The 24,161-nt window shown below is 51.7% G+C and overlaps 5 protein-coding genes across 6 annotated transcripts; 2 read left to right on the forward strand and 3 right to left on the reverse strand.

The window, feature by feature from the left end:
- Positions 1–378: 378 nt before the first annotated feature.
- On the reverse strand, positions 379–2,705 carry LOC122385594. Of its 2 annotated transcripts, none has more exons than XM_043373981.1 (3): positions 1,985–2,705; positions 1,416–1,575; positions 379–982 (listed from the first exon to the last, which is right to left on the reverse strand). In XM_043373981.1, the coding sequence occupies exons 2-3, from the start codon at positions 1,533–1,535 to the stop codon at positions 431–433; spliced, it is 672 nt and encodes a 223-aa protein (XP_043229916.1). In that variant the 5' UTR covers positions 1,536–1,575; positions 1,985–2,705; the 3' UTR covers positions 379–430. The 2 variants fall into 2 exon arrangements, with proteins under 2 accessions (XP_043229916.1, XP_043229909.1); XM_043373974.1 differs by having other exon boundaries at positions 1,962–2,188.
- Positions 2,706–3,077: 372 nt separating this feature from the next.
- LOC122385578 (tubulin alpha chain-like) lies at positions 3,078–4,835 on the forward strand. Its single transcript, XM_043373949.1, has one exon. The coding sequence runs from the start codon at positions 3,324–3,326 to the stop codon at positions 4,671–4,673; it is 1,350 nt and encodes a 449-aa protein (XP_043229884.1). The 5' UTR covers positions 3,078–3,323; the 3' UTR covers positions 4,674–4,835.
- Positions 4,836–6,437: 1,602 nt separating this feature from the next.
- On the forward strand, positions 6,438–7,552 carry LOC122385609 (trafficking protein particle complex subunit 6b-like). Its single transcript, XM_043373989.1, has one exon. It carries the CDS (start codon positions 6,760–6,762, stop codon positions 7,237–7,239), a length of 480 nt encoding a protein of 159 aa, XP_043229924.1. The 5' UTR covers positions 6,438–6,759; the 3' UTR covers positions 7,240–7,552.
- A 1,168-nt stretch (positions 7,553–8,720) lies between these two features.
- Positions 8,721–12,937, reverse strand: LOC122385587. The gene is made up of 8 exons (XM_043373961.1): positions 12,784–12,937; positions 12,046–12,160; positions 11,651–11,818; positions 11,253–11,327; positions 10,738–10,960; positions 10,202–10,407; positions 9,465–9,631; positions 8,721–9,033 (listed from the first exon to the last, which is right to left on the reverse strand). Exons 1-8 carry the CDS (start codon positions 12,841–12,843, stop codon positions 8,773–8,775), a joined length of 1,275 nt encoding a protein of 424 aa, XP_043229896.1. The 5' UTR covers positions 12,844–12,937; the 3' UTR covers positions 8,721–8,772.
- Positions 12,938–14,258: 1,321 nt separating this feature from the next.
- LOC122385617 (NF-X1-type zinc finger protein NFXL1-like) lies at positions 14,259–23,963 on the reverse strand. Its single transcript, XM_043373998.1, has 14 exons — positions 23,867–23,963; positions 22,072–22,377; positions 21,615–21,748; positions 21,139–21,272; positions 20,717–20,895; positions 20,232–20,370; positions 19,714–19,837; positions 19,157–19,387; positions 18,703–18,834; positions 18,022–18,471; positions 17,645–17,812; positions 17,152–17,388; positions 16,689–16,880; positions 14,259–16,073 (listed from the first exon to the last, which is right to left on the reverse strand). Exons 2-14 carry the CDS (start codon positions 22,349–22,351, stop codon positions 15,849–15,851), a joined length of 2,625 nt encoding a protein of 874 aa, XP_043229933.1. The 5' UTR covers positions 22,352–22,377; positions 23,867–23,963; the 3' UTR covers positions 14,259–15,848.
- Positions 23,964–24,161: the final 198 nt, after the last annotated feature.

A 24,161-nucleotide genomic window follows, 5' to 3' on the forward strand; every position in this document is an offset into this window, starting at 1 on the left:
TGGGAGGGGCGGGGGGACGGATCGGAAATCTATAGGGGCACATTTGGTCTGATTATGGCTAAATATATAAGACCTTGACCTTTATGAATGGTGTGACCATATAATGGTGAGCACTGGGCTGGGCACTGTTTACTCAATATTGCCTATTTTCAGCCCGCCGTTATTCTTACTTCAGTCGATGATTATTCAATTCGGTACCTACAAAACTCAAAGACCGGTAGCCCACTTATACTCAGTCCGAGTAAAAAGAAAATTTAACACAGCACAGGTACTTACCTAACTTTTGACCTTTATTTATCTCATCATTATGGAATCACAGACATAGTTATTAGACAATACATAAATCCAATAAAAAGATAACGTTTCAAGCTGCAACAATGCGTCGCCGGAGAATTATTCGCCACCCGCATGGCGCAGTGTTCAGCCCACTTTAGGTGTCACACATCAGTTTCATCCAGCCGACCTCGCTGAGGGTGCTGATGGGACTGCGCTGGCCGGGCAGTGTCACGTCCAGCACGTTCTCGGCCTCAGCGATAGCTGAGGAGTAGGGGTGGAAGCCGGCCTCCTGCAGTCTCAGCAGGCTGCCGTACAGCCGGCGCAGCGGCGCCGTGTCTCCGGCAGACCCGGCCGTCAGCACGGCCGTCAGGTTCAGGTGCACGCTCAGCTGCTCGACCCGGTCCAGCGCGTCCAGAGGCCGCCTCCCCAGGTCGGCCAGCGTCTCGCCGTCCAGGTGGAGCGCCAGGACGCTGACCGGCCGCCGGCCGCCGGGCAGCGGCCACCGCGAGCCGACCAGCCGCCGGCCGCGCTCCACGCCGAACGAGTGCACCTCACAGCCGAACAGGGCCGCCGCCGCGTCAAAGGAGGCCTCCAGCGCCGGCCGCGAGGCGATCACCAGACAGTCGTGCAGCGCCAGACTGAAGCCCGGGTCCAGACAGACGCACTTGAGGCCCACCACGGCCACGCTGTTGTTGGAAAACTCGTGCTGGGGAGTGGGGATACAGGGGGAGGAGGTCAACTGAAGCCCGACGCAGCACCGCACCTGTCCACTGCTACACTACAGTACAGCGTCGCCGGGCGCTACAGGCAAATCCATCCATTCAATACATCAGCAGCCAAATCATACAGACAGACCAATTAGAATGGGACTAATACAGACTGAAAATCAAACGGTACATATATGAGCCACGATGAACAACTTTCTTTAGCTTTACGGTAGGCTGGAAGGGAAAACATATGTAATTCGGTAGTCGGTCGGATACGTTGTCGGACGTCGGTAGATATACGAGTATGCATAATACGGAGAGGTGGGCTCGGACCAATCATCGTATGCCAGGCTAAAGGACATGCCATCCAGTGTTATTGGCACTAACATGATATAACGGACACATGCGCATACAGAGTGTGCTCCCTCTCACCGGCTCGCCGCCGAGCGTCAGTTCGCGCTGGCACGGCTTGCTCTTGGGTAGGGTGAGGTGTTCCACCAGATATTCCATCATCAGATGCGGGTCGTCAGGCTCAGGCGGCAGCACCACCATGGCCTCCCGGCGTCGGCGACACTCATCGGCCGCCTCGCTGCTGGAGCGCAGCAGTCACACTCGGTCACACACTTTGGGGATAGCTGTTATCATGCTACACATGCTAAGACTGCCGAAACTATTCCAACCGATCATTCCCGTTTTTTTTAGGATGGGGAGCTTCCCTGATATGGAATAATGGATTGAGCTGTCTAGAGAGCTGTCTGTCGTGTCGGGTACTTTAATCGAACGGTTTTATATTTGGTCGTCCCGAGAGATACATCTAACCGACAGCCGTAGATATTGCTGGGATAAAAGCCCGGTTCTGAACGTGCTTGCAGCGTGAATAATTTTTACGTTTAACGAACTGTGACCTGCTGCCTTCGGAAATGGGACGAACCAATAGGTATGCCTAAAACTTCCTTGATAATGAGGCCGCTATCTTACCTTGACCGGTCGGAATATCTCACCAAAAGAAGTGTGAGCAATGTGAGCAGAGCTGCTGCCACCAGCAGGAGCTGAGCGGCCAGGAGCCAGCCGCGGCGGCCGGTCGTCAGCGACCCGTACCCCGTCATCGCGCGGCGCCTCACTGCGGCTGATGGCGGCGGCGGCGGCGGCGGCGGCGGCGGGAGAGGAGCGCCCGCGGCCGGGTCAACGGCCCATCTCTGCACGGCAGAGGCCGCTGCACAGTGCACAGTGCAATGGCCAGCTGGCGGCCGACCTGCCCCGTCATCGTATGGACATAGCGCCGCCTGGCTAAACGCGCCAGCTTTGGTAGAAGGTTAATGTGCCGGAAAGTGGAAACGTAATGTGGCGACCGGTGAGCCCTGTGCATCCATTTTAAGGTAAGGCGTGGTCACTCACTCACTGACACACTCACTTATCACTCGTTAATTTGCTCATCTTAATTTATTTAAAATCTTAAGAATAGATGGGCTAACTTCAACATAGATAGCTCCTACATTACGGGTCCTTTCGGTCCGGACACAACTAAGGTTTGTTCAGCCTTTTCAGATTTTTTAGCCGTTTCCGCTACGAAGATGAAACGGATAGTAACATTTTTATAGATTATTAGGTAGGTATAGGGGCATGTTGCTCAATAATGCTGAAGCATCTAAGTTAAATTTTATAACAACAAGCAACTATCAAGCCTAGCTGATAACTACGAAGAAACACAATGACCTAATTTGACCAAATCTGCCCCGAATGTGTGCCAAATGTGTACCAGATGCTCGTCGTGAAAACGTCTAATTAGGATTAAAGCAGGTTTATACTTACGTTTCTAAAGAGGGACGTTTTCGTTCCAAAATTGGTCTTAAAAGTTGTCCAAATGTCAGCATGCACCCGTACATATGTTTATAATAAACGACTTCGTCTAAATGAAAAGAATTGTATATCTTATTGATCGCAATATTGTTTATGTGCGTCCCGACCAACAAACGTAATAAGCGTAGCAAAGTAACCAAAAACATTTATAGTCACCTAAACATTCATGAGAAGAAAGAATGACCACAACAACAGCACGAGTACCGCTAAGCTAGATTTCGACTGAATTCCGTAAACGTTTTTGCGCATTTGGGATAAGTGGCTGTGACCTAAATTAAGTGCGTTTGCTTGGAAACAATTATGCTGAGTTAAATCGAAAGTGTTTGATTTTTTAATTGTGTTTAAAGCTTTCCACATTTAAAAATGACTTGAAAGTCTTCAGCAGTCTTCGGTGAATATACCACTGTCGGATGAAAAGTCAGCCATAATTTTACCGTCAAATAAAAGTAGATTTTCTTTATCGCACAAAATAATTCATATAACATGCGAGAATGCATTTCAGTACACGTGGGCCAAGCTGGTGTGCAGATAGGGAACGCCTGCTGGGAGCTGTATTGCTTGGAGCATAACATCCGGCCGGACGGTCGCTTGAATTGTGACAAGGCGCCCAAACTAGAAGATGACAGCTTCAACACGTTCTTTTCGGAGACGGGCGCTGGCAAGCGGGTGCCACGAGCTGTGTTTGTGGACCTGGAGCCGACGGTGGTGGATGAGGTGCGCTCCGGTCCCTACCGCCAGCTCTTCCACCCGGAGCAGATGATCACTGGCAAGGAGGACGCTGCCAGCAACTACGCCCGCGGCCACTACACCATCGGCAAGGCCATAATCGAGCGCGTGCTGGATCGCATCAGGAAGCTAGCTGACCAGTGCAGCGGTTTGCAGGGCTTCCTGGTGTTCCACTCGTTCGGCGGCGGCACCGGCTCCGGCTTCACCTCGCTGCTGATGGAGCGTCTCAGCGTCGACTACGGCAAGAAGTCAAAGCTGGAGTTCGCCATTTATCCGGCGCCACAGGTCTCCACCGGGGCCGTGGAGCCGTACAACTCGGTGTTAACAACTCACTCCTCACTAGACCACTCGGACTGTGCCTTTATGGTGGACAACGAGGCCATCTACGACCTCTGCCGACGTGGTCTTGGCATCGAGCGGCCGTCTTACATCAACCTGAACCGTCTCGTCGGTCAGATTGTCTCCTCCATCACGGCCTCGCTGCGCTTCAGTGGACCACTGAACGTCGATCTGATCGAATTCCAGACCAACCTGGTGCCGTACCCGCGTATCCACTTCCCGCTGGTCACCTACGCTCCGGTTATCTCGGCTGAGAAGGCCTACCACGAGCAGCTGACGGTCTCCGAGATCACCAACGCCTGCTTCGAACCGGCCAACCAGATGGTCAAGTGCGACCCGCGCCACGGCAAGTACATGGCCTGCTGCATGCTGTACCGTGGAGACGTTGTCCCCAAGGACGTCAACGCCGCCATCGCAGTCATCAAGACCAAGAGGGCTATCCAGTTCGTCGACTGGTGTCCGACTGGCTTCAAGGTGGGTATCAACTGCCAGCCGCCGACTGCGGTGCCCGGCGGCGACCTGGCCAAGGTGTGCCGCGCGCTGTGTATGCTATCCAGCACCACGGCCATCGCCGAGGCGTGGTCGCGCCTCGACCACAAGTTCGACTTGATGTTCGCCAAGCGCGCCTTCGTGCACTGGTACGTCGGCGAGGGCATGGAGGAGGGCGAGTTCTCCGAGGCCCGTGAAAGCATGGCGGTACTAGAAAAAGATTTCGAGGAGCTAGCGTTGGACTTTGTTGAAGTTGAAGATGATGAGTCCATTTCTTAAAAGAGTGCAATTTGTGGACGATTACAAAAAGGTGCCACGTATTTCCATTTTCCATAGAGGTGAAGTTCTGAGTTGCATTGCATTGGATTGTCCTCCGATTTGACCATTACATTTACACAATAAAAAAACATCTCCACCGTAAAGGAGTGCTAAAGCCTAAAACGTCTTTGCATTGTGGGTGCTGGCGATACAGCAATTTGTCTAAAAACGATAAAAATAGAAAAATCTGACCTCAATGACCTCTGGTGACCTGACAATTGACCTTATCTAAAAATGGCCGAAGTAATTTCTTCGTGATTTTGACGACCTTCCTATAGCGCCGCTTACCGTTTCTTGCATAGTTGTTGAGCCGAAGCCGGCTTGAAGGGGGCGTCGAAATGTCACCTCCTCCCCTTTCGATGTGTTGTGATCGGACCCGGGACCTTGACACCCGCCGGGGCTGCTTTTCGACCGCTGCTCCCGCAGCCAAACTAGGTATATAACTCAGAGACCACCGGGACAGCGGAGCCGAATGGTCCCATTCGAATCAAAATAAGAGGCTATATCGGTCGTATAACATTGGCGACCTCAGGGGACTTTGGTGACGGCTTTATGGGTAAGCACTCAGCACAGCAGTTTCGTTTAAGGTAGATATTGCTGCCATCCTATCACTCAGGAACTAGTGACGAGCCGATCAAAACGAAGATGGCACTTCCGTTTCGATTGGCTTACTGGCTTCTGTGGATGGCTGTAATAGGCGAAAACGTTAATTGACCACCCAAGGTCACCAAAGTCACCAGAGGTCACCAGTCCACCATGCTTGAGACAGCTGGTGGAGCCGCATACCTATACGAGTTACACGGACCTATAGCAAATCGATTACCGAATGGTGTTGCTAGGAGCCTTGGGGTCACCAAAGTTTCCTGTCTCCTGGGGTCACCAGTCACCACGTGCAAAACGGCTAAAACGCATACGGCGAATCGTCTGGCTCCATAGTCGTCTCGATCGGCCCGCTATGACGTCCCTGAGGGCTGAGTTATGGGATTGCTGCAATAAGTGAAAACATTTTTCCCCAAAAGTCACCGTCCACCGAGGTCACCTGAGGTCACCAAATTAAAAACTGCTCATGAAATTAGCCTATGGACATGGCAAATCGACAGGTGCAACTTTTGTTCCAATCGGACTGCTGGTTCTTGCGAAATGGGATAAGTAGGTAGCTGAAATTAGCGAAAAAAAAACATAATAAGCTGATCCCTCCAGATAACCGATATCACTTGAGGTCACCACTCACCACATTCAAAATGGGTGCCTAATTAAATTGGTTGCTTCAAATTGAATCGTGCAATATCCGCCTCGATGGACCAGATAGTTATACGACTCGATGGCTGCACGGGCGGCGTTCGAATGGCATTGTACCCATAGAGACCTCGCGGGTCACCGCGCCGTGACGAGTTTTATGTGTTTATTGTGTGTGTGTGTGTGTTATAAACAAAAGCTCCTTTTTATTGCTTGTATTTCTTCACCAAGAAGGTAAGGCTACATCAAAATAAGTACTGTATTGCAATATATGATATTGCATATAAATTTATATTGTTCAAGCTGCAAATAATCACAAATATTGTACATAATCAAATATCACCTAAAACATTTATTCGTGCGGAACTCAGGGTTTTATTTTCGCTACTACTTCCCAAAGCACAATACGCCAGAAATGTATCAATTGCGGCATAATCGTTCGGATATTTACAAAACGTCAACAATGCAGTTCGTGCTTATGCTGAAGTTTTCTGTGAGGCTTGCTAGCTAAATTGCAAATTTAAGAAGGATTTTACAGTTTTGGAATTCTGTGCTTCAGAAATGCTCACCTGAAGACTGCCTGCAGTTTGCTGCCGATTCAAATTGCCGAAACAGGCTACCAGCTTGCAGCCAAAGCTGAAGCGGATTAGGATCGAGTCACAGACTCACAGCACAAGCACTGGCACAGGCACAAATCGAAGTGTGCTGTTATTTCTTGCTTTTCTTCATTCCAGGAGTACCTATTTTGTTAATTGCTGATCAAGGCTTTGCTGATCAAGCTACGAGTTGAAGTACGTGAAGGTCCAAGGAAATGGCTGAAGAAGCATTGTTTGAGTTTTTGCATCATGAAATTGTTGCGTTGGTTGTTGAAAATGAAAAGAAGTCTGATGCCGAAGCTGGACAAAATGCAGTGTCAAAGCTTGAGCGAATAGGGTTTGCTGCTGGTTATAGAATTGTGGAGAGGCTTACTCGAGAGTGGCCAAGATTCAAAGATGAGCTTGACACCATGAAGTTTATCTGTAAAGACTTCTGGTTGGCTGTTCACAGGAAGCAGATTGATAATTTACGAACAAACCACCAAGGTGTCTATGTGCTGTTAGACAACCGTTTCAGGTTCCTATCACACATGTCAACTGGCAAACAGTACTTGGAGTGCAGTCCACAGTACCTGGCTTACATGTGTGGCATGATGCGAGGAGCACTGTCAAACCTGGGACTCAACTGTGTAGTGACAGCTGAAGTTACACACATGCCAGCTTGCAAGTTCCACATTCAAGTGCAGAGGACCTAAGTAAAGCATTCAACATCAGTGAATCTTATTTGTGAAGTCCCCTAAAACTTGTCATGTACCTACTGACAAGTACTGTGTTGGAGGTGTGATACAGAAAGCACCAAGGCACATGTATTTGTCCAGACTTCAGAGTTCAGAGCATAGAGCATGTTTCTGCTTCATGCTATCATGTCTAGGCCCCATGGAAGTGTCAGAACAATGCTGTTTCAACTCTCAGCAAGCTCATATGATTTATGTCTAACATCTACTTCACTATTGTCATGAGAAGATTAAGATGTCTAATGAAATATGAATACATATTATTTGAACTGTATTGCTATCATCTTTTACCAATGAATAATTACATGATAAAAATTCTTCATTGTGATAAACTGGCATTGATATTCATTATTATATTTTATCATTCACCAGAAACTTTTACCCATTTAAGAATGAGCAATTAGCATTCTCTCAGTCATGATCTTGTCAATGGCCTTGCATTCTTGGAAATATCTTTAATTGTGGCATTGGCTTTCACATTTTATAGTTTGTCCAGGCAGCTTGGAGGGAAACAGCAGTGGTGTCAGGGCTGCGGAGTCGATGGATTTTCGGCGACTCCGACTCCGACTCCGACTCCGGCTTTCAAAAACCAGCTCCGACTCCGACTCCGACTCCGGGCAGAATTGTCGACTCCGACCGACTCCAACTCCCGACTCCGACTCCACAGACCTAGCAGGGCTGCGGAGTCGACAGATTTTCGGTGACTCCGACTCCGACTCCGGCTCGGGTTTCTAAAATCGACTCCGACTCCGACTCCGACTCCGGTCACAACTGTCGACTCCGACCGACTCCGACTCCGACTCCGACTCCGCAGCCCTGGTGGTGATGCTGCATTCAATACAAAGCGCTATTGACCAAGATGCTGACAGGATTGGAATGGATATGAATAAAATGACATTTATTATCCAGGAATAATTGGGGGCGTGATGTAGATATCACTGTACTGAACATGTGAGCTGGCCCAAGAGTTAACATTGTCAGGTGGCGCCACACTCCACAGGTCGCGTGGTAACCAACTACAAGATGGAGCCACCTGCCCGCAGAGCGGATAGCGGGCGGAAAAGTTGTGGAGGATTTAAGATTATTTACAGCTTCAACCGCAGTAGAGCCCACGAGCTTCTGCAGTGTGTATGCAAGGCGTGAGCGGGCGGCCTGTCGATGTTTGAGGGACTATTGATGGCGGTATCAGTCCTTGGATCGTTTTAGTTGATCGTATTGATCAAACAGCTATCGCCCTGATAACCGCAAACAGTGTATCGCTCAACAATCGCTTTTATCCGTTCATTGCATGATTGCCGACTGGCTAGCAGGTCGTTGGCTTTGATGTCACGTCGCCAACACGGGTATTGCTCAATGATTTATCATATTAACTCCCGTTCATAATTGCAAGCGTCATTAACCGAGTGCGTGTCTCGACCTCATTCCCTTACCAACACCGACGCTCGACAGATGTAGCATGTATTATTGACCGAACCGAGCCCTCACATCGCTCTCCTAGAACCGTTTCATCTTTTGTTGGCGCGCCGGCTGGACCTGCGGCCCGGAGCGGAACAGACACTGATAGAACACGCCCAGCGCGAACACCGTGATGGCCGTGATCATGGAGACATACTCGGCGCGGTTGGCGAACGGCACACCGCAGATAGTGTACCAGCGCGCACCGTGAGCCGGTACCCGGCCGCCCGGCAGACACCGGAAGTCGAAGTAGCCCTCGTCGTAATCGGTGGCGCAGAGGTATTTTCGTTTCTTCAGCGTCTGGTGGCACAGGGGTACACGGAGCGTCAGCGTCGGCAGGGATGGGGGGGGGGGGGGACGTACAAGATCAACCAGTGCATACACTGGGCTGCAGCAGGGTGCTCTCAACTCAGCATTCAACTCAACTTCTTTCAAATATTTTCATGGGTGCCTCATTCACCAGAGATGGCTGCTGCTAACGAGTTTAAAGGCCGAAACTTTAAGCCACTTGTCGGTTCCTTCACTATCGATGCAACCTCTAAGGTACACTGATCCTGCTGGTAGCTGATGAGTAAGTAGCAGTGCAACCAACTGTTTCCAAACAACACTAAAACAAAGTTGCTCATCATTCGGCAAGCTCGTTAATTTTTTTTTTCGTCAAACTCTTTCAGTTCGCTCTGACTTGGCGAGTGTGCAGCCGGGCACTCGACTGGTTCGTGTGCTGTACTGACCATGCCGAAGGCGGTGTGGACGTCCTGATAGACGTCGCAGGGGCCGACCTTCTCGTGCAGGCCGATGGAGATCTCGTCCTCCGGGTTGAAGAAGACGGCCATACTCCAGTAGACGGCGTAGTGGAGCAGCAGACAGAACATCACCAGGTACGGGCGGTTCCTCTGGCCTGGGAATACAACATCAGTCAACAGCTCAGTCAACGGAGAGAACCATTGGAAATAGGAAACCTCTAAACCCCTGAACGGCCCTTCCGCTGGGAACAGCAATATCGGCAACCATTGGCTACCGGCAATGACGGTCGTCTCGGCATGCCATCGATGTGCTCACAGAATGGCGGACGACAATAATGACGTCTCGACTGGCTAGCTCATAATGGTCGATCGTCCCTGACACCGTGGCCCCCGTCTCTCGCACCATGGTCAGCAGTCCCTCACTTGACATTAGTATGCCGTCTCGCACTTAGCGGTCTTTCTTCTAAATCATTGTCTCAAATGGGAACTCACATGGCATAGAAGCTCCCTATCATTTGACTATGTTCCCTCCCATAATGCAAGCTCTCCCTATAAACTGGCAATGTCCTCCTCTTATCCGACAGTCCTCACCTCTCACCTTCCCATCCTCTTCCCAGCTGCTCCCCTCCCGCTCTCACCTAACCGCGGCCGGGAGCCGTCCTCTGCCCATCTCTCCTCTCACCTCCCCGTCATCTCCTCTCACCATCTGCTTCCCCTGCTCTCACCTAACCGCGGCCGGGAGCCGTCCTCCGCCCGTCGGTCGGCGCTCCATACCAACAGCGTGTACAGCGCAGCGATCATCAGCAGCGTGTTCTCCGAGTGGACGCCGAATATGTCGTGCAGCGGATGGTAGAGTGGCAGGAATTGGAGCACGCCGCCCGGCATACCGCAGATACCGGCCAGCAGCGCGCAGAGCAGCTCACGACCCACCCTGGGACGGCAGGGAACTGGCGTTACACGTCACGACAGAGTAACGAAGTCACACTCTGTGATGTCAGGGAATGTTTAGCACGTCACCAGTAACTAAGTCCCAGCCTGTGACGCCATCATAGCGCATCACACACGCAATAACAGTTATAAGCCTGACACCAACCATCGATAGTATGACATCGGCTGAGCAATGTACCTATTAAAACCACTGGATGATTGATGACTGTGATCCATCGAGCAAAAATCCAACAACACCTTCCATTCCATCCAATCTATATCTAGCTTCAGCCCGGGTTCTGGCAAGTTTTGCGCAGTGTCCCACTGCTCTCACCCGCCGTGGTGACCGTGCGAGTCGTCGCCAGTGAGCACGCGTCGCCACAGCTGCAGGAAGAAGTAGAAGGAGACGCCGAAGGAGAGGTGGAAGTAGTACGAGTTCCAGGGCACCCAGTAGTGCCGGTCGAAGATGTTGGGGTCCGTGTCGTGCCACGTCCAGTGCAGGAAGCGGACGCACATGATGTCGTACGGCAGATCGATCAGCACCTCCAGCAGGCCGGCTGGGGGTCGGAGCAGGCGGTCAGACGGGAACGGAAAAACTTACAAAGTACTGATTGACGGACGGGCAGATGGGCACAAGCCGTTAGTCGGCGTGTGACAAACGGATTACCAGACGGGCGGACGATGATATAAGAATACCTATAGCACAGAAAACCGGAATAATCTGCTCGCACGCAGTCATTTATAACCCAGATAATTGGGCCAGATGACCTGGGAGTAGGATAGCACTTAGCTACCATCCGCAAAGACCAAAGGTTAGTCATCATAGACGTGTCCGCACTCGTTACTCACCCATTAGCGCCTGTGCGTACCGCGGCAGTCGGAGGTGGGCGACGCAGTAGTGGGCGGGGTATTCCATCACAGGATCTGTGGAAGATATACAAAAGTGAGCGGGACATGCTCCATAACCGGATTTACGGCGAGCGATAGCCGATATCCCGTCACTCTTGTGACGGAATATGGAGTTCTGCCAGTAAACCCATGAGTTTATGGACGTAAGAATCTACGTCACCAAACCCACCTACGTTTTTTTTTTTGCGCATGCAGCCTTTATAAGTCCCAAAGGAATGCACAGCTCTGGAACACAATGCAGAATGTGTTGTTCAACGCCACAGCGGGGCCCGCTGAGCTGTTATGAAAACCTAAAGCTGTGCCACGCGGCGTGGTCGCAAGCGCGGCGAGGGACTCACAAATGAGCATGATGTGAAGCGGCATCTTCCTGCCGAGGAAGACGATGGTGGTCTGTGACTGCCAGTAGTTCTCGATGTCGGGGATGTTCATCGAAATGTTCTCGATGACCAGGCCGTGGATGAGAGAGCCGAGCCACATGTAGGGCCACCGGCCGCCGAGGTAAAACGCTGCGAAACGGGGGCACAAAAGGTTACGAGTGTGAGCAGGCACTAGCTAGCACACGAACCGTCTACAAATCGATCTCTGCTTCTTTGGTTAATAGCTATGTTCCGCCGATCATTCTCATTGCTTTTCAGTGGGACATCGGACCAATATCAGATTTGTTCCCACCATGACCATGTGACATTGTTTATCCTAACTCACCATTGCATTTTACCTCCCCTAATTCACTCACCATGACAGAGTGTGAGCACGGCGATCACATAGTAGGCGTACTCGGAAAGCAGGAAGGTGGGCTGGGCGGCCCACGCCTCGTCGATGGAGCGGAACGCCACCAACCAGTCGAGGAACTGCCGGCACGCACGGTACAGACGGTGTGACTGAACGGATCGAGACTCGATTTAGCTGGAGCGGCCATACAACACATAATCATCATCTTCATGTCCATCATATGTCAATCATCATATGCATATGGTGTAAATAGCGAACCGAAAGGCTGGTGACGGTGAGGATGAAGTTGATACAACGATTCATACGTTTATCGGTCATCATGCATGCATCGATACTCGACAGTTAATATTGTATATTGATCAGAATCGTTCAGCATACAATAATCGCGACAGAAATGCGAGCGTACCTATCCGTACGTTGTTGTACCAACTGGCCGGGACCTCGTTAGTATACCGACACACAAACAAACAAGCAGGATTGGTTGGTCGCTTTGTGACCGCAGAACGTCTACGCTCTACATATATCGCCCCCAATACTCCACTACCCATAATGTAAACAAAGGGTAGGTGTACCGAAAAACGGGTTGAGTGGTTTGTGGGAGCGACCGACCAAACAAGGAACGTTTGTTTACCTCCGAACTTGGAGACCCAGATACTGTAGCATTCTACAGTACACTCGACATATACCCGAACCCGAGCGGACACAGGCGGAAGTCGTTAACACCCGACGAGTTTATACTCACACTCTCATACTGGACCTCCTTGATCTCGACGCCGAATCCGGGCAGCGCGGACTTGTTCATGGTTCCTCCGGCCGTCGTCGTGCCGTCGGCGCCCTCCCGTACAGTCGCCCGCCGGCCGGCCGACTGTCCGTCTGCCGGGCCGGGTCCGACGGCCGCCCGGAGACGGCAGGGGCGTAGCCAGGCCACCTCTCAGTGGCGGACTGTCAGGAAGGGGAGAAAGCCCAACGACGGCAGGAGTGTCGCCAGACTTAATACTGGGTGGGGATAATCAGTCGGGGGGGGGGGGAGAAGGGCGATGGGTCTGGGCGGGCGAACATGAGTGATGTGTCGGGGCTGACACACTCCCGCCTGCGCCAACGCTTGAGTTTTTTTTTTAATCTTTCAAATTACCTGAGAGAGAACGTATGTTTATAGAAATGTGGGACAAGGAGTGTCATCAAAACAGACGACATGAGTAAACACTGCTTGACTGATGACTCGAACTCAGTGCAGCGATATGTGGGGAAGACCAGCGTTATACGATCCATCGAGTTTGGTATAAACGGCTCGCACTCCCAGTCAAACACGAACTTCGACCACACCCTGATAGGATACGCCAGATAAACGATGCGAGACGTGCTTATCAACGCTCAGCGACCGGATTCTCCCGAAGATAATTCGACTACAACTGAACGACCGTCTTATTTTCATAGAGTTCTATCACTTGTCTTATCTTATTTTATAGTTTGTTTTTGAGGTAGTAAGTCACTATATGGAGTATGGACCGACCCCGCAATGATAGCGGTTTTCGTTCATGCGCCAAACATTTAGAGCCAAATCACAACTGAGAGACGGACATTTAGCAGGAATATGCATGGACTACCCCAGAGAAAAAGCCGCGTCGCACCGCTAAACAACAACTGTGCAGATGTTGATGACATCCGCCGCCCGAAAACGACAGCCTGTTTTGACGATCGATTCGACATCGATTCGATTCCCTTCCGGGACAACTCTCACAGCTCTGACCTCACCAGTCACCACACCTGTCAACAACATCTGTCAACAACTGCAACTGAGCAGATCCCCATGCGTTAGTACGGCACCAACCAGACATAACCGGCAGCAGTCGCTGGTACATACGGGTTTCCGGCAGAACATACGTAATGGTGTGTGCTCCTATGTCTGTCTATTTACCTGCCTGTCTGGTGTAAGTGTGAATGTGTATGCGTTTCTGTCTGCCTGAGTCACCCCGCCGTCGCAGTGCCAATCCCCGCCCATTTGCGGCACGCTGTCCGGGAGACGGGCGCAGGCTCGACCTTTGTACGGCAGTGGGCCGCCCGGTCAGCAATCGGGCCTTGACGCGTCGTCCGTCGTCAGATTAGGGCGTCCCTCACCACCCGTGGTGGGCCGGCCCGGGTCCGACCCCACTATCAGCGCTGCGCCAAACAGCGGCCCACGGCTGATCTATCCGGTCCTCATCAGACACACAGACCAACAGCGGTGTGCAGGTGTATTGTACACACCTCCCGGCAGCAGCCAGTGAGAGTGGTGCATTCAGCTCGGATGGGACAAACCCCAGAGCCGGGCTATCGGTGATGCCGGGAGATCAACCCACTATCACAAACCAGCCCGAACTGACCCAATCTGGTCAGATACCAGTCCAGCCCAGCAACCCTTTAACACTAATCCGCCCGCGGGTTCATGCCCCAATGCAGAACAAAGGATCACCAAATTGTAAAGCACTTCAGATGCTGTACACCAAATCACATTATCTATAGCTGAGCCCCGTTCTGCACACCCTCTATCACCAACCCATCCCATAAAACATTCCCAGTTGGTCAATTAATTACACCTGTGGGGCTACTGGACCAGAATCGCCGCCCGGTAGGCCAAGGAACGTTCAGGTCAGTTCGGGACAACACAGTGATGAACTAGCCAATATACCGTAAGCTCAGTCAAAGTAGAAAACAACCCAGAGTAAAGACAACGCAACAAAACCCGCTAACACCCAAACTATCACTTAAATATTAGCGTAAAATGCACAACAATGTAACTCTGCAACCAAACTTTGGAAATTATAACAAAGACAGCCACTGACCAAGTGACCCTGTCATGTAGTGTAAAGGCCGCCCCACACTGGAACTCGCATGCGGGTTGCGAGTTTTTGGGTTTTCGGGTTTCCTCAAAATCAAATAGTACAATCTAAGCTGAGTGACCCACACTACCATACCATCTAACAAGGGAGTCTGCATGTTTTTAGCTTGCGAGCGACCCTGCATCGCATTCCAAAAGTTATTTTTGAGTCAACTTTCGATTTTCCTTGCTGCGAGGTCTGCGAGTTCTGCGAGCTTTGCGGGTTTTTCGTTGGAGTCGAATTTTGGTTCGTTGCGCTGGTATTGCGACTATACATATGTAATTTTCTGAAGGTGTACAGGCTTTATTGCATTCATAAAGTTACCATAAGGGAACCGTCTAATCACTCTATGAATTAGTATTATGCCCGCAAACTCAAAACCCGCAAACTCGCAACCCGCATGCGAGGTCCAGTGTGGGGCGGCCGTAAGTGAGCAGCTCCTAAGGGACCGGCACCAGCACCTAAGGACGATCCTCCAGAGGTCCAATGGGCAATCCCCTACCCCGGTGCACCATTTGCATTTTGCATCGATACGAGCCACTATCGGCACAAGCCCGAAACAATGAACTCCTTAACCTTGGTGGTCCGCCCATCAATAAATGGGACCAAATCAGCTCAGTTTGTTCACTGTTGTAGTCATGATTCGAATGCAATGTCCACGCCTTACTAAATAAGGGCTATTGGCCTAAAATCAGTCCCTTGTGTCACAACACTGGATCAGCTGGGCTACAAAGGAATATGCTGATGCAGCATATCCAACCCGGGCTGTACCAACCAATCAAGATTGCTCTATTAAACATGCCACCAGTGTGGGATAATTGGACTTCCCAGCATCCGCGCTGACCGATACAGGGCACGCCGCACTGACCAGTATAGGAGGTTCCGAGCTGTCTGTCTCACTGATACAGGGTGCGCCGCACTGATCAGTACAGGCGATTCCCCGCTGACCGGCTCACTGGTACAGCAGCAGGCCGGCGGTGACGGCCAGGACGGCTACAGCGGCGGCCAGCAGCAGCCAGCGGCCGGCCGAGGACGGCTCGGGCTCTGCCGTCTGCTGCCGCCGGCCGCGGCGCTCCTTGCGCCTTCCGCCGGTCAGTTTACGTTCCAGCTCCTCGACAGCCTGCTGCTGGCGGGCGGCCTCCTCGGCGGCAGCCGCCTCCTCGCGCGCCGCACGCTCCTGGCGAACGGGCAGGGGAGACGTCAACTGGTGGGGGACTAGCACCATGAATGCTGCTCAATAAAACGAAGCGTCTCGAGGCCTGGTAAAAACCTGCCAGAATTGATCAGGTATGTACAGTGTTCTAAAATTGGGTTTTGGTTGGGTGTGTCGATGAAGAAAGAAAATCCTAGGATGAGAAAAAAGGAAATAAATAACCGAAGTATATTTGCAAAATAGTGTAATGCCAATTTGTATGCCAACTGATAAACCAGGATTTCATGTCAGAATCTTGACAGGGTGTGAAACAAAAGGATGTGGATGCATCAACTGTCAAGTGACATGTAAACTGGCTGTTGGGAATACATGAAACTTTTTTTCAGAGATGAAGTTAAGTCGGTCATTCATATTTTAGGGATGAAAGTATTTTTCCCATTAGGTGTGATTTGCCACCAAAAAGTCTGAAAAATGGAACACTGGGTATGCAAAATATGTAAAACAGCATATGATCTGAACTACCCGCTTAAATTTCTTTAATCCCTAGACCTGAAAGTCATTCATACCCCACCGCCACTATCGGAGCACATTGGTCTCGGACCTCCAATCCGCCCGTCACTAAAACCCCATTCAACCGACCTGCTCCTTTGCCTGGGCGACTTCCCGACACTTGTCGTCACAGTCGGGCGGTGGCGCCCGCTCCCGACAGGCGGTGGTCTGCGCCCGCCGGCCGCACGGACAGCGCTGCTTCAGACGCGTGGCGCAGCCGCCCTCGGGGGCAGGGCACGGACCCGGGTGGCACACGGCGGCGCACCGGTGGCCGCACTCCAGCTGTGGGGCAACAGACAGGGACAGATCGTTAGTCAAGGATGAGGCGCCAGTAAAACCCTAGCTCCAACTCAAGCAGACCATTCATAACGCTCAACGGCGCTACTGACGACGGCCGTAAAATCAGCGATCCTATAATGTAAGGCTTACATTTTATCAAATCGGGTTCGAGAGTCCGAACACAAAAATCCCCGCTCAAAATCCGTAGACCAGCCATCGGGCGCTGACTCCACCACTCATTCCGCAATGAGCAATCACCCCGCCGTTAACTCACCGTGCGCGGGCAGGGGTTGCCACAACACAGCAGCCGCTCCTTCTGCTGCTCGTCTGCCTCGCTCAGCTCGTGGCAGCGCACATGGAGCACCCCCAGCTGACAGTGGCAGCGCAGTCGGCGGTGCTGCCGGCACGGCGGGCACGGCTCGGCGTGGCAACCGCGCTCACAGGCGTGCTGACAGCCCGGCGGCCGGTCCCGGCTACAGGCCGCTTCACAGACGTCACACGTGGTGCCAGCCTGCGGACGGAGCAGTGGGACTGTGTAAGTGGAGACTGGGGAGACGGGCCGAGTCAGAGAAGACAGACTGTGTCAGAGAAGAGGATCGAGACTTCAAAGGACAGGCATTCACGCAAACACAGCGTCATATTACCGTTCATTGTAAGTTACAGGAAAGGCACCCTCAACCCTTGTAACATAGCTGCTGACAGGCTGACAGCGATTAAGAAGAGGGAGGGAGAAGAACGAAGGGAGGCCGGGATGGGTCGCTACTTACCGTCTCACTATCCGGAGCACCCTCCACCGTATGACAGAGCTGCTGACAGCGGTGGTTGCCGCAGAGTAGTAGCCGTCCACAGGGCCGGCCACAAGACTGGGGCCGCGCCTCCGTACACGGCATCGGATACTCAGCGTGTCCGCCCAGGCAGGGTGTCGACACGGGAGCCTGCGGACACAGAACCGGACACGGGTTAATAGGCCCGTCAGACTGCCCACAAATCGACTAGACAAAGCATGTGATGTAGGACATGTCTGAAACATGACATAAACAAAGATCTATCAACCTGGCATAGTGGTCAGGCTATCAGGCCTTACTGGCCTAGCAGGGTAGCTGGATAGAATGTCTGACCTGGCAGGACACGCTGATATACTGACCTGGCAGGGCGGACAGGGCAGGCTGACCGTCACCACCCGGTCCTCCGTCTTCTCCCAGGGCGTGGCCGCCTTCTTCTGGCTGACGAAGCGCTGCTGGACCCGGTCGTGACAGGGCTGCGGGCAGCTGTGACCGCGGCCGCAGGGCAGCGGCTGGCCACAGGTGAGTGAACACGGCGGGCAGTCGCCGGCGTGGCACGGATGGCGGGGTCGCGCCGGGTGGTGGCAGTCGGTGGGCGCCGGGCACGGGTGGCGGCAGCGCGGCGGCCGGGCGCCCCGCTGCCGGCCGCAGGGCACCGTCAGCCGCGTGGCGCCGCACGGACAGCGCAGCTCGGCCGTCTGACCGCACGGGTAGCACGGGCCCGGGTGGCACGGCGAGCTGCACTTGTGCTGGCCGCACGGCAGCGTTCGGCCACAGCTCAGTTCGCACGGCGGACAGTCGCCCGTGCAGCACTGGAAAATGGAGTCAGTCACACACAGGACACTACAATCAACAGCCACAAGGGTATCAGACACAATAGCACTTCAAACGCAGCTTGCCGAGCGACCAAACCTCCTCATGGAGTACGCTACAGCAGGGGAATACGAATGCTCTTTAAATGTGAAAGCAGATACACGAAAGAAAAGAGCGTGAAAGAATATCGCAAATTTGCTTGCTTGTTTGCTGCAGAAAATCCCACTTACCTTTCTATTGCAGGTGTGCTTGCCACAGTCCTTCAGACGTTTACATTTGATGTCACAAGTGAACTCCTTGTCGCAAACGAGTTCCTTCTCTTTCCGTCCGCAGCGGCAGCGTTTCACTCGCAGTTGCAAACACTGCCGGCAGCAGAGAAAATCACGTTTGCAGACACTGCCACGATGTCCACACCTCTCCACCAGCGCACCATGGCAGACCACAAGTCTTCGAAAGAAAAATAGCAATTATGTCGCCAAACTCCAGCCGGGGCTCAATAAAAGAATATCAATGGCTTAGAGTTAACCAAACTTCAACACACGTAAACAAGCAAGCATGCTTTATACCTCCCCCCACCCCCCAGCAATTTCTTCCTTCTTCCGCCCTGCCCTGCCAGCAGAGTACCGCCAGCTCGGTGTGCCAGTCAGCTGCAGCACACATCCCTGTTCCATCGCCGCCACTCACCCGTCCGCAGGCGCCCGTGTGGCAGCGCTGGGCACACCGGTGTACGCCACACGCCAGCCACTTGTCACAGGTATCTCCACACGGCGGCACATCCTGGTGGCAGGGCGCCTCCAGTTCTGTACGACCGCAGGGACAGCGCCGCGGACCGGCGCGCTCGCAGGGGCCGCAGGCGCCCGAGTGACAGACTCGCTCACAGCGGTGGTGGCCACATGACAGCGGCCGACCGCAGACCTGACAGACGAGCGGGGTGAGGTTACTTTTGGCGGAGGAGATCAAATAAAGGCGACGGGAGAAGACAGCTCCCATACACAGGCTGTCTCTGAGCCGGGTGAGATCGGCTAACAGACCATCAAGAATATCAGCTCGATTATATTTTAGCATGAGATTGCTAGACATAGCAATCACCCTGAGACACACTAGCAATTTACCCGAAACATGCCCGCAAACATATTTACCCAACTGATAGATACCAGGTGAATGTAGCCACCCACCCTAGTCTGGTTTCGCTAACTATTCTTACCAAATCAGCCAGTAACTTCAAATCCGCAAATCCTCACCTTCTCACACTGCCAGCGCGGGGAGGCGCACGGCCTCAGCTCCGTCTTCTGTCCACAATTACACGGCTGTCGACTGGTCTTTGGACAGGGCGGACACTCGCCCGGGTGGCACAGCTCCCGACACCTGATGGGGACTCAGTGTTATAGCCTAGAGGACACAGGGGACACTCGCTCGAATATCACAACACCAGAATTTAACGAGTCTTGATATTGAACGAACCAGTCTCCAGCTGGTTTCGACCATATCATGCATTGGCCATAGCAGCACAAATCTTTCTCATCGCGACCAGCATCGGGTGATCTTTTAAATGGCAAGCTTTGTGCTAGTAATGAGACATACAGATGATGACAACGGCGTCCCCAGGGACGGAGGAATTCCTTCCTCGACCCACTAAATCGATTAACTTAGGATTAATAAACCTCATCTCTTCCAAAATGTATGGCGATACACACATTCAGGTTTTAATTCTCAAAAGTCGCAGCGATGGCACAGAAAATCATAATGGACGGGTACGTACGGGTGTGTGTTGCAGTCGAGTGTCCGGCCGCACGGCTTCCGGCACGACCAGACCTTGTTGCCGCAGCGCCGGGTATCGGGTCCTGACCGGCCGCAGTGACAGCGGGTGCTCACCGTGACAGGACACGGTGGGCACGGGCCTGAGGGCGGTAAGGGACGATCAGTTTAGGGAGAGGGAAGGCATTTCACAGCGAAACAGCATAGACCACTGGACGGCTAGCTCAGGAAAGGAGAGGGTAGACATCAACCGGGTCCGGAAGAAATTGTGATATTAAGTAACGTCGTGAGTGAATACTTCTTATTGAACTTTTAAGCCGAACGAAAAAAAAAACGTAAAACGCGAATGAAAACAATTATAGGGGTCATAAAACACACAGTAGATAGCTTAATAGCAATGTCCATGCACGCCTGCTTCATACACCGAAGATATTAACCTCGGGCCATGTTTAAGATCATTAGTATCTCCGCCTCTCGGCAGCTACTTACCTGGGTGACACTGCAGCAGGCAGCGATGGCCGCACTCGGGACGCAGCGGTCGCTCACAGCGCTGGTCGCAGGCGTGCGGTAGCAGCCACGGGTCGGGCGGCGGGTCGGGCGTCTTACCGCAGTAGCAGCGGTACCGACTGGGCACCTGGTCCCGGCCGTACGGGCGCCGGCAGTTGGGGCTGACGGGGGGAAGGAGCGGCGTCAGATATACGCTGTGAGTGGGCAGTCAGCCATGCCATGAAGGGGCAAATGCAGACGTGAGACGGCGCACACTGCAGGATGACACGACATTGTCACAGACTCCATACCGGACGCGGTAGTGGACCAGCGACGTTGGCTGTGACGATTAAACAGCATTACATGAAGATCATCTTAAGTCGAATCATCAGCGCCTGTAGCCCGCGCCACCGCTGCCCACCTACCAATGCCACTGGAGGACCTCCGTTTTGGCGTCGCCACTCTCCAGCCGACGCTGCTGCTGGCTGATGCTGTCGCGCGCCCACGTCTGAACACAGTGCAGGTGGAAGCCCACCCAGCAGCCAGAGCAGCACCATAGCTGGGAACGGCCGAGCAGACGCCGTCAGACCAGCACTACTCCAGTCTCCAACCATCATCGTTCAACTGCCAGACCAACATTAGAGCCGCTGTCAGACCAACGTGGGTCGGATCGATACATCATACAACAATCACACAAGATAAATATTGATTTTAGTCGATGAGCAACAGCTACAAAACATATCATCGATTTCATCCACGATCATACTTCTGTGGCGCAAAACCAAATAAAAGTGCATTTAGCGCGATACGCCCGGATCAAATTGAAAACCTTACGAACTCAAGGTCCAAAAGACGCTCAAACTCAGGGACTTCACAAGCCTCTGGACTAATTGCCACTCACCGGGTCTGTACGCTTCACGGAGCCAATACAGATAAGGCATGTGTTCGCCTCCGCATTTAGCGCTCGCTGAAGATATTCGGACGTGTTTCCCAGCGCACTTTTGTCGTCGGCAACGTACCGGTCACAAAGACGGCCTGAAATTTATTGCATACTCGTATAAGTTACTGGCCAAAAATCCGACAGAACACCCAGCCGGAAAGGCCGGGAATAAAGCATGACCGGCGATTTCACAGGCGGCCCGAAATAGGTACGTGAAATCGCGTATGTCGCACAGAAACATCAGGCACATAAGATAAAACCACCGTGTATGAAAGAAAAAGTCTGAAAGCCCGTCTTTAACGTTACAAAGCAATAATAAAACAGAGCTTAGTAGTCTGTTGGGTTGAGTTGAGACCCACACAGCGAGCGCATCAGGCTGGCGAGGCGGTAGTAATGTGGTGAGGGGAGGGTCGCTCACCCAGGATCTGCTCCCTGGTGTCGTCATCCACGTCATCCTGCTCGTCCTCCGAGTCGGACAGCTGGTACTGGCTGACGTGCTTCTCCGAGGCCGCCCGGATCTGCGCGCACGCCTCCGCGAACCGCCGCTCCGTCTGCCTCTGCGTAGGCTCGGCGGGGACGGCGGCGGGCCTCTGCGACTGCTTCTGTCCGGCGCCGCCCCAGGCAGGAGCGGGCCGTCCCCGCCCGGCGCCGCCCCAGGCTGGGGCCGATCGCCCCCGGCCAGCTCCGCGGCCAGGCATCGTCACAGCAGTGGTACCTGGTCAAACTGAAACAAAAACAACGTGAGCATTGAAAGAAAGAAATCAGTAGATGTTTGACCTTAATTTCTTTTCTTGTAAAACCTACAAGTCAACAGCTTCCCCTAATGTTCCCAAAAAGCTTGGTTATAAAAAACATGTATGTGCAGAAATGCTCAAAATCATTCCCCAAAATTCTCAACTGTTCCTTATCAGAGAAAAATAGCTCATCTGGTTACATCCTCAAGTCTCAACAAAACCCTTATAAACTCCAAGACAGAGCGCCCTCAAAAGAACTATGTTCTTCTCATCACAAGTTAATAACTGTTAGAACAGTTTACCTCAAGAAGTGCTCAAACCCCCTGCTCCCTTGCCTGTTATTCTACATTCTGGTTAAGCAGTCAGCAGTCAGCACATTCTAGGCAATAATAGTTACTTTTTTATTTCAATTGTCAGCAGGCTCATCAGCCCAGAACCTGCACAGTCAACAGTGCACTTGGAACTTTTCACACAGGTCCTAGTTCTCACCATAGAATCTTGAAATTCTGAGCCTGTCAGAAATGAGAAAAAGGTTTTAGGATGCCCACATAACTGGACCTGACACATCCACTCAATCACTTGAACTGGCCATGGTTATTTCCATATATCTACTGAGTATGAGAATTAAATGTGCCCTAGGGCACACATAATTTTGAAAAATAATTAAATTATGAATTGATAATAATTGAAGTAATAATGATAAAAATATGATGCTCTACAAACAAACCAAGAAGACATAGGAATTATACAGTACATTTAGGAGTGAGGACCCATGAAAAATTGGCAGATCTTTGCTATGGAAAGGCAAGTAAGCGCATGAACTTCGGAAAAAATATGCTGCATGGCTTTAGCTTGCTATGCCTTCTTAAAAAGAAACCAAAGTTGTTGGACTGAAATTTCTAATTGGAAAACTGATTTTTCATGCTTTGATTTTTCTACACTGACTACATATTGCTCTACTACATGTCAGCAGGCTCAGGCTGCTGCTCAGGCTGCTGCTAGGGCCCTGAATTTTGACTCTGGTCCACTGAACTCTATAATGCTCTGGTCCAAAGAATTACATGACTATTTGACACTTAATACAAGTGAAGTCCTCATCCTTGCTTGGGCCTTATAAGGTCTTCAGTGTGCATGCATGATTAGCTTTGAGGCTATTTTGACATTAAGCCATAGGCATGTGAAGAATTGTGCCAAACTAGAGATGCTTGGACGGCTAGGCGCAGCAAATCCGCTGCCGCAGGCGGCAGTAGCAGCGACCTTGACCTCTGCTGTCAGTTGCAGCTTCAAAGCAAAGCATGCATAAAATTGGGAGAGCTCCAGCACTCCCAGTCCAGCACAATTATCCAATATCCATAGTATCCATATCAGATGATTCACACCATTCAATCCATGCATTCGGATTCCTGTTCTCCAAAGCATATCTGCCTAGCATATCCCAGGGTATATTGAATTAGGGCATATCCTTAATTTTGAGATTACCTGAAACATCTTCAGATTCCACAGGCAGGGTTTGAGGGGCTTGAGAATACAAAAAAAAAAACTTAATGGCACAACACAATTTCAAGCATTCCAACCACGGTATATAGAGAACTATTCCAACAGGGCAGCAGCACAAAACTTAGAGCCTTGGAGTGCTCCTTGGAGTGCTCGTTATACTTCTTCTTGAGATAGTTCCAAAATCTCTTATATCTCTTCAAAACTATCTTTTCTTGATCATTCAAAAGTAACTAGGCGAGCGAACAGGTCATATCATTAAAAACAACTGTATAAATAA

This window comes from Amphibalanus amphitrite, unplaced genomic scaffold (assembly GCF_019059575.1).
Source record: "Amphibalanus amphitrite isolate SeventyFive unplaced genomic scaffold, NRLGWU_Aamphi_draft 000015F_arrow, whole genome shotgun sequence".
Classification (NCBI taxonomy): domain Eukaryota; kingdom Metazoa; phylum Arthropoda; class Thecostraca; order Balanomorpha; family Balanidae; genus Amphibalanus; species Amphibalanus amphitrite.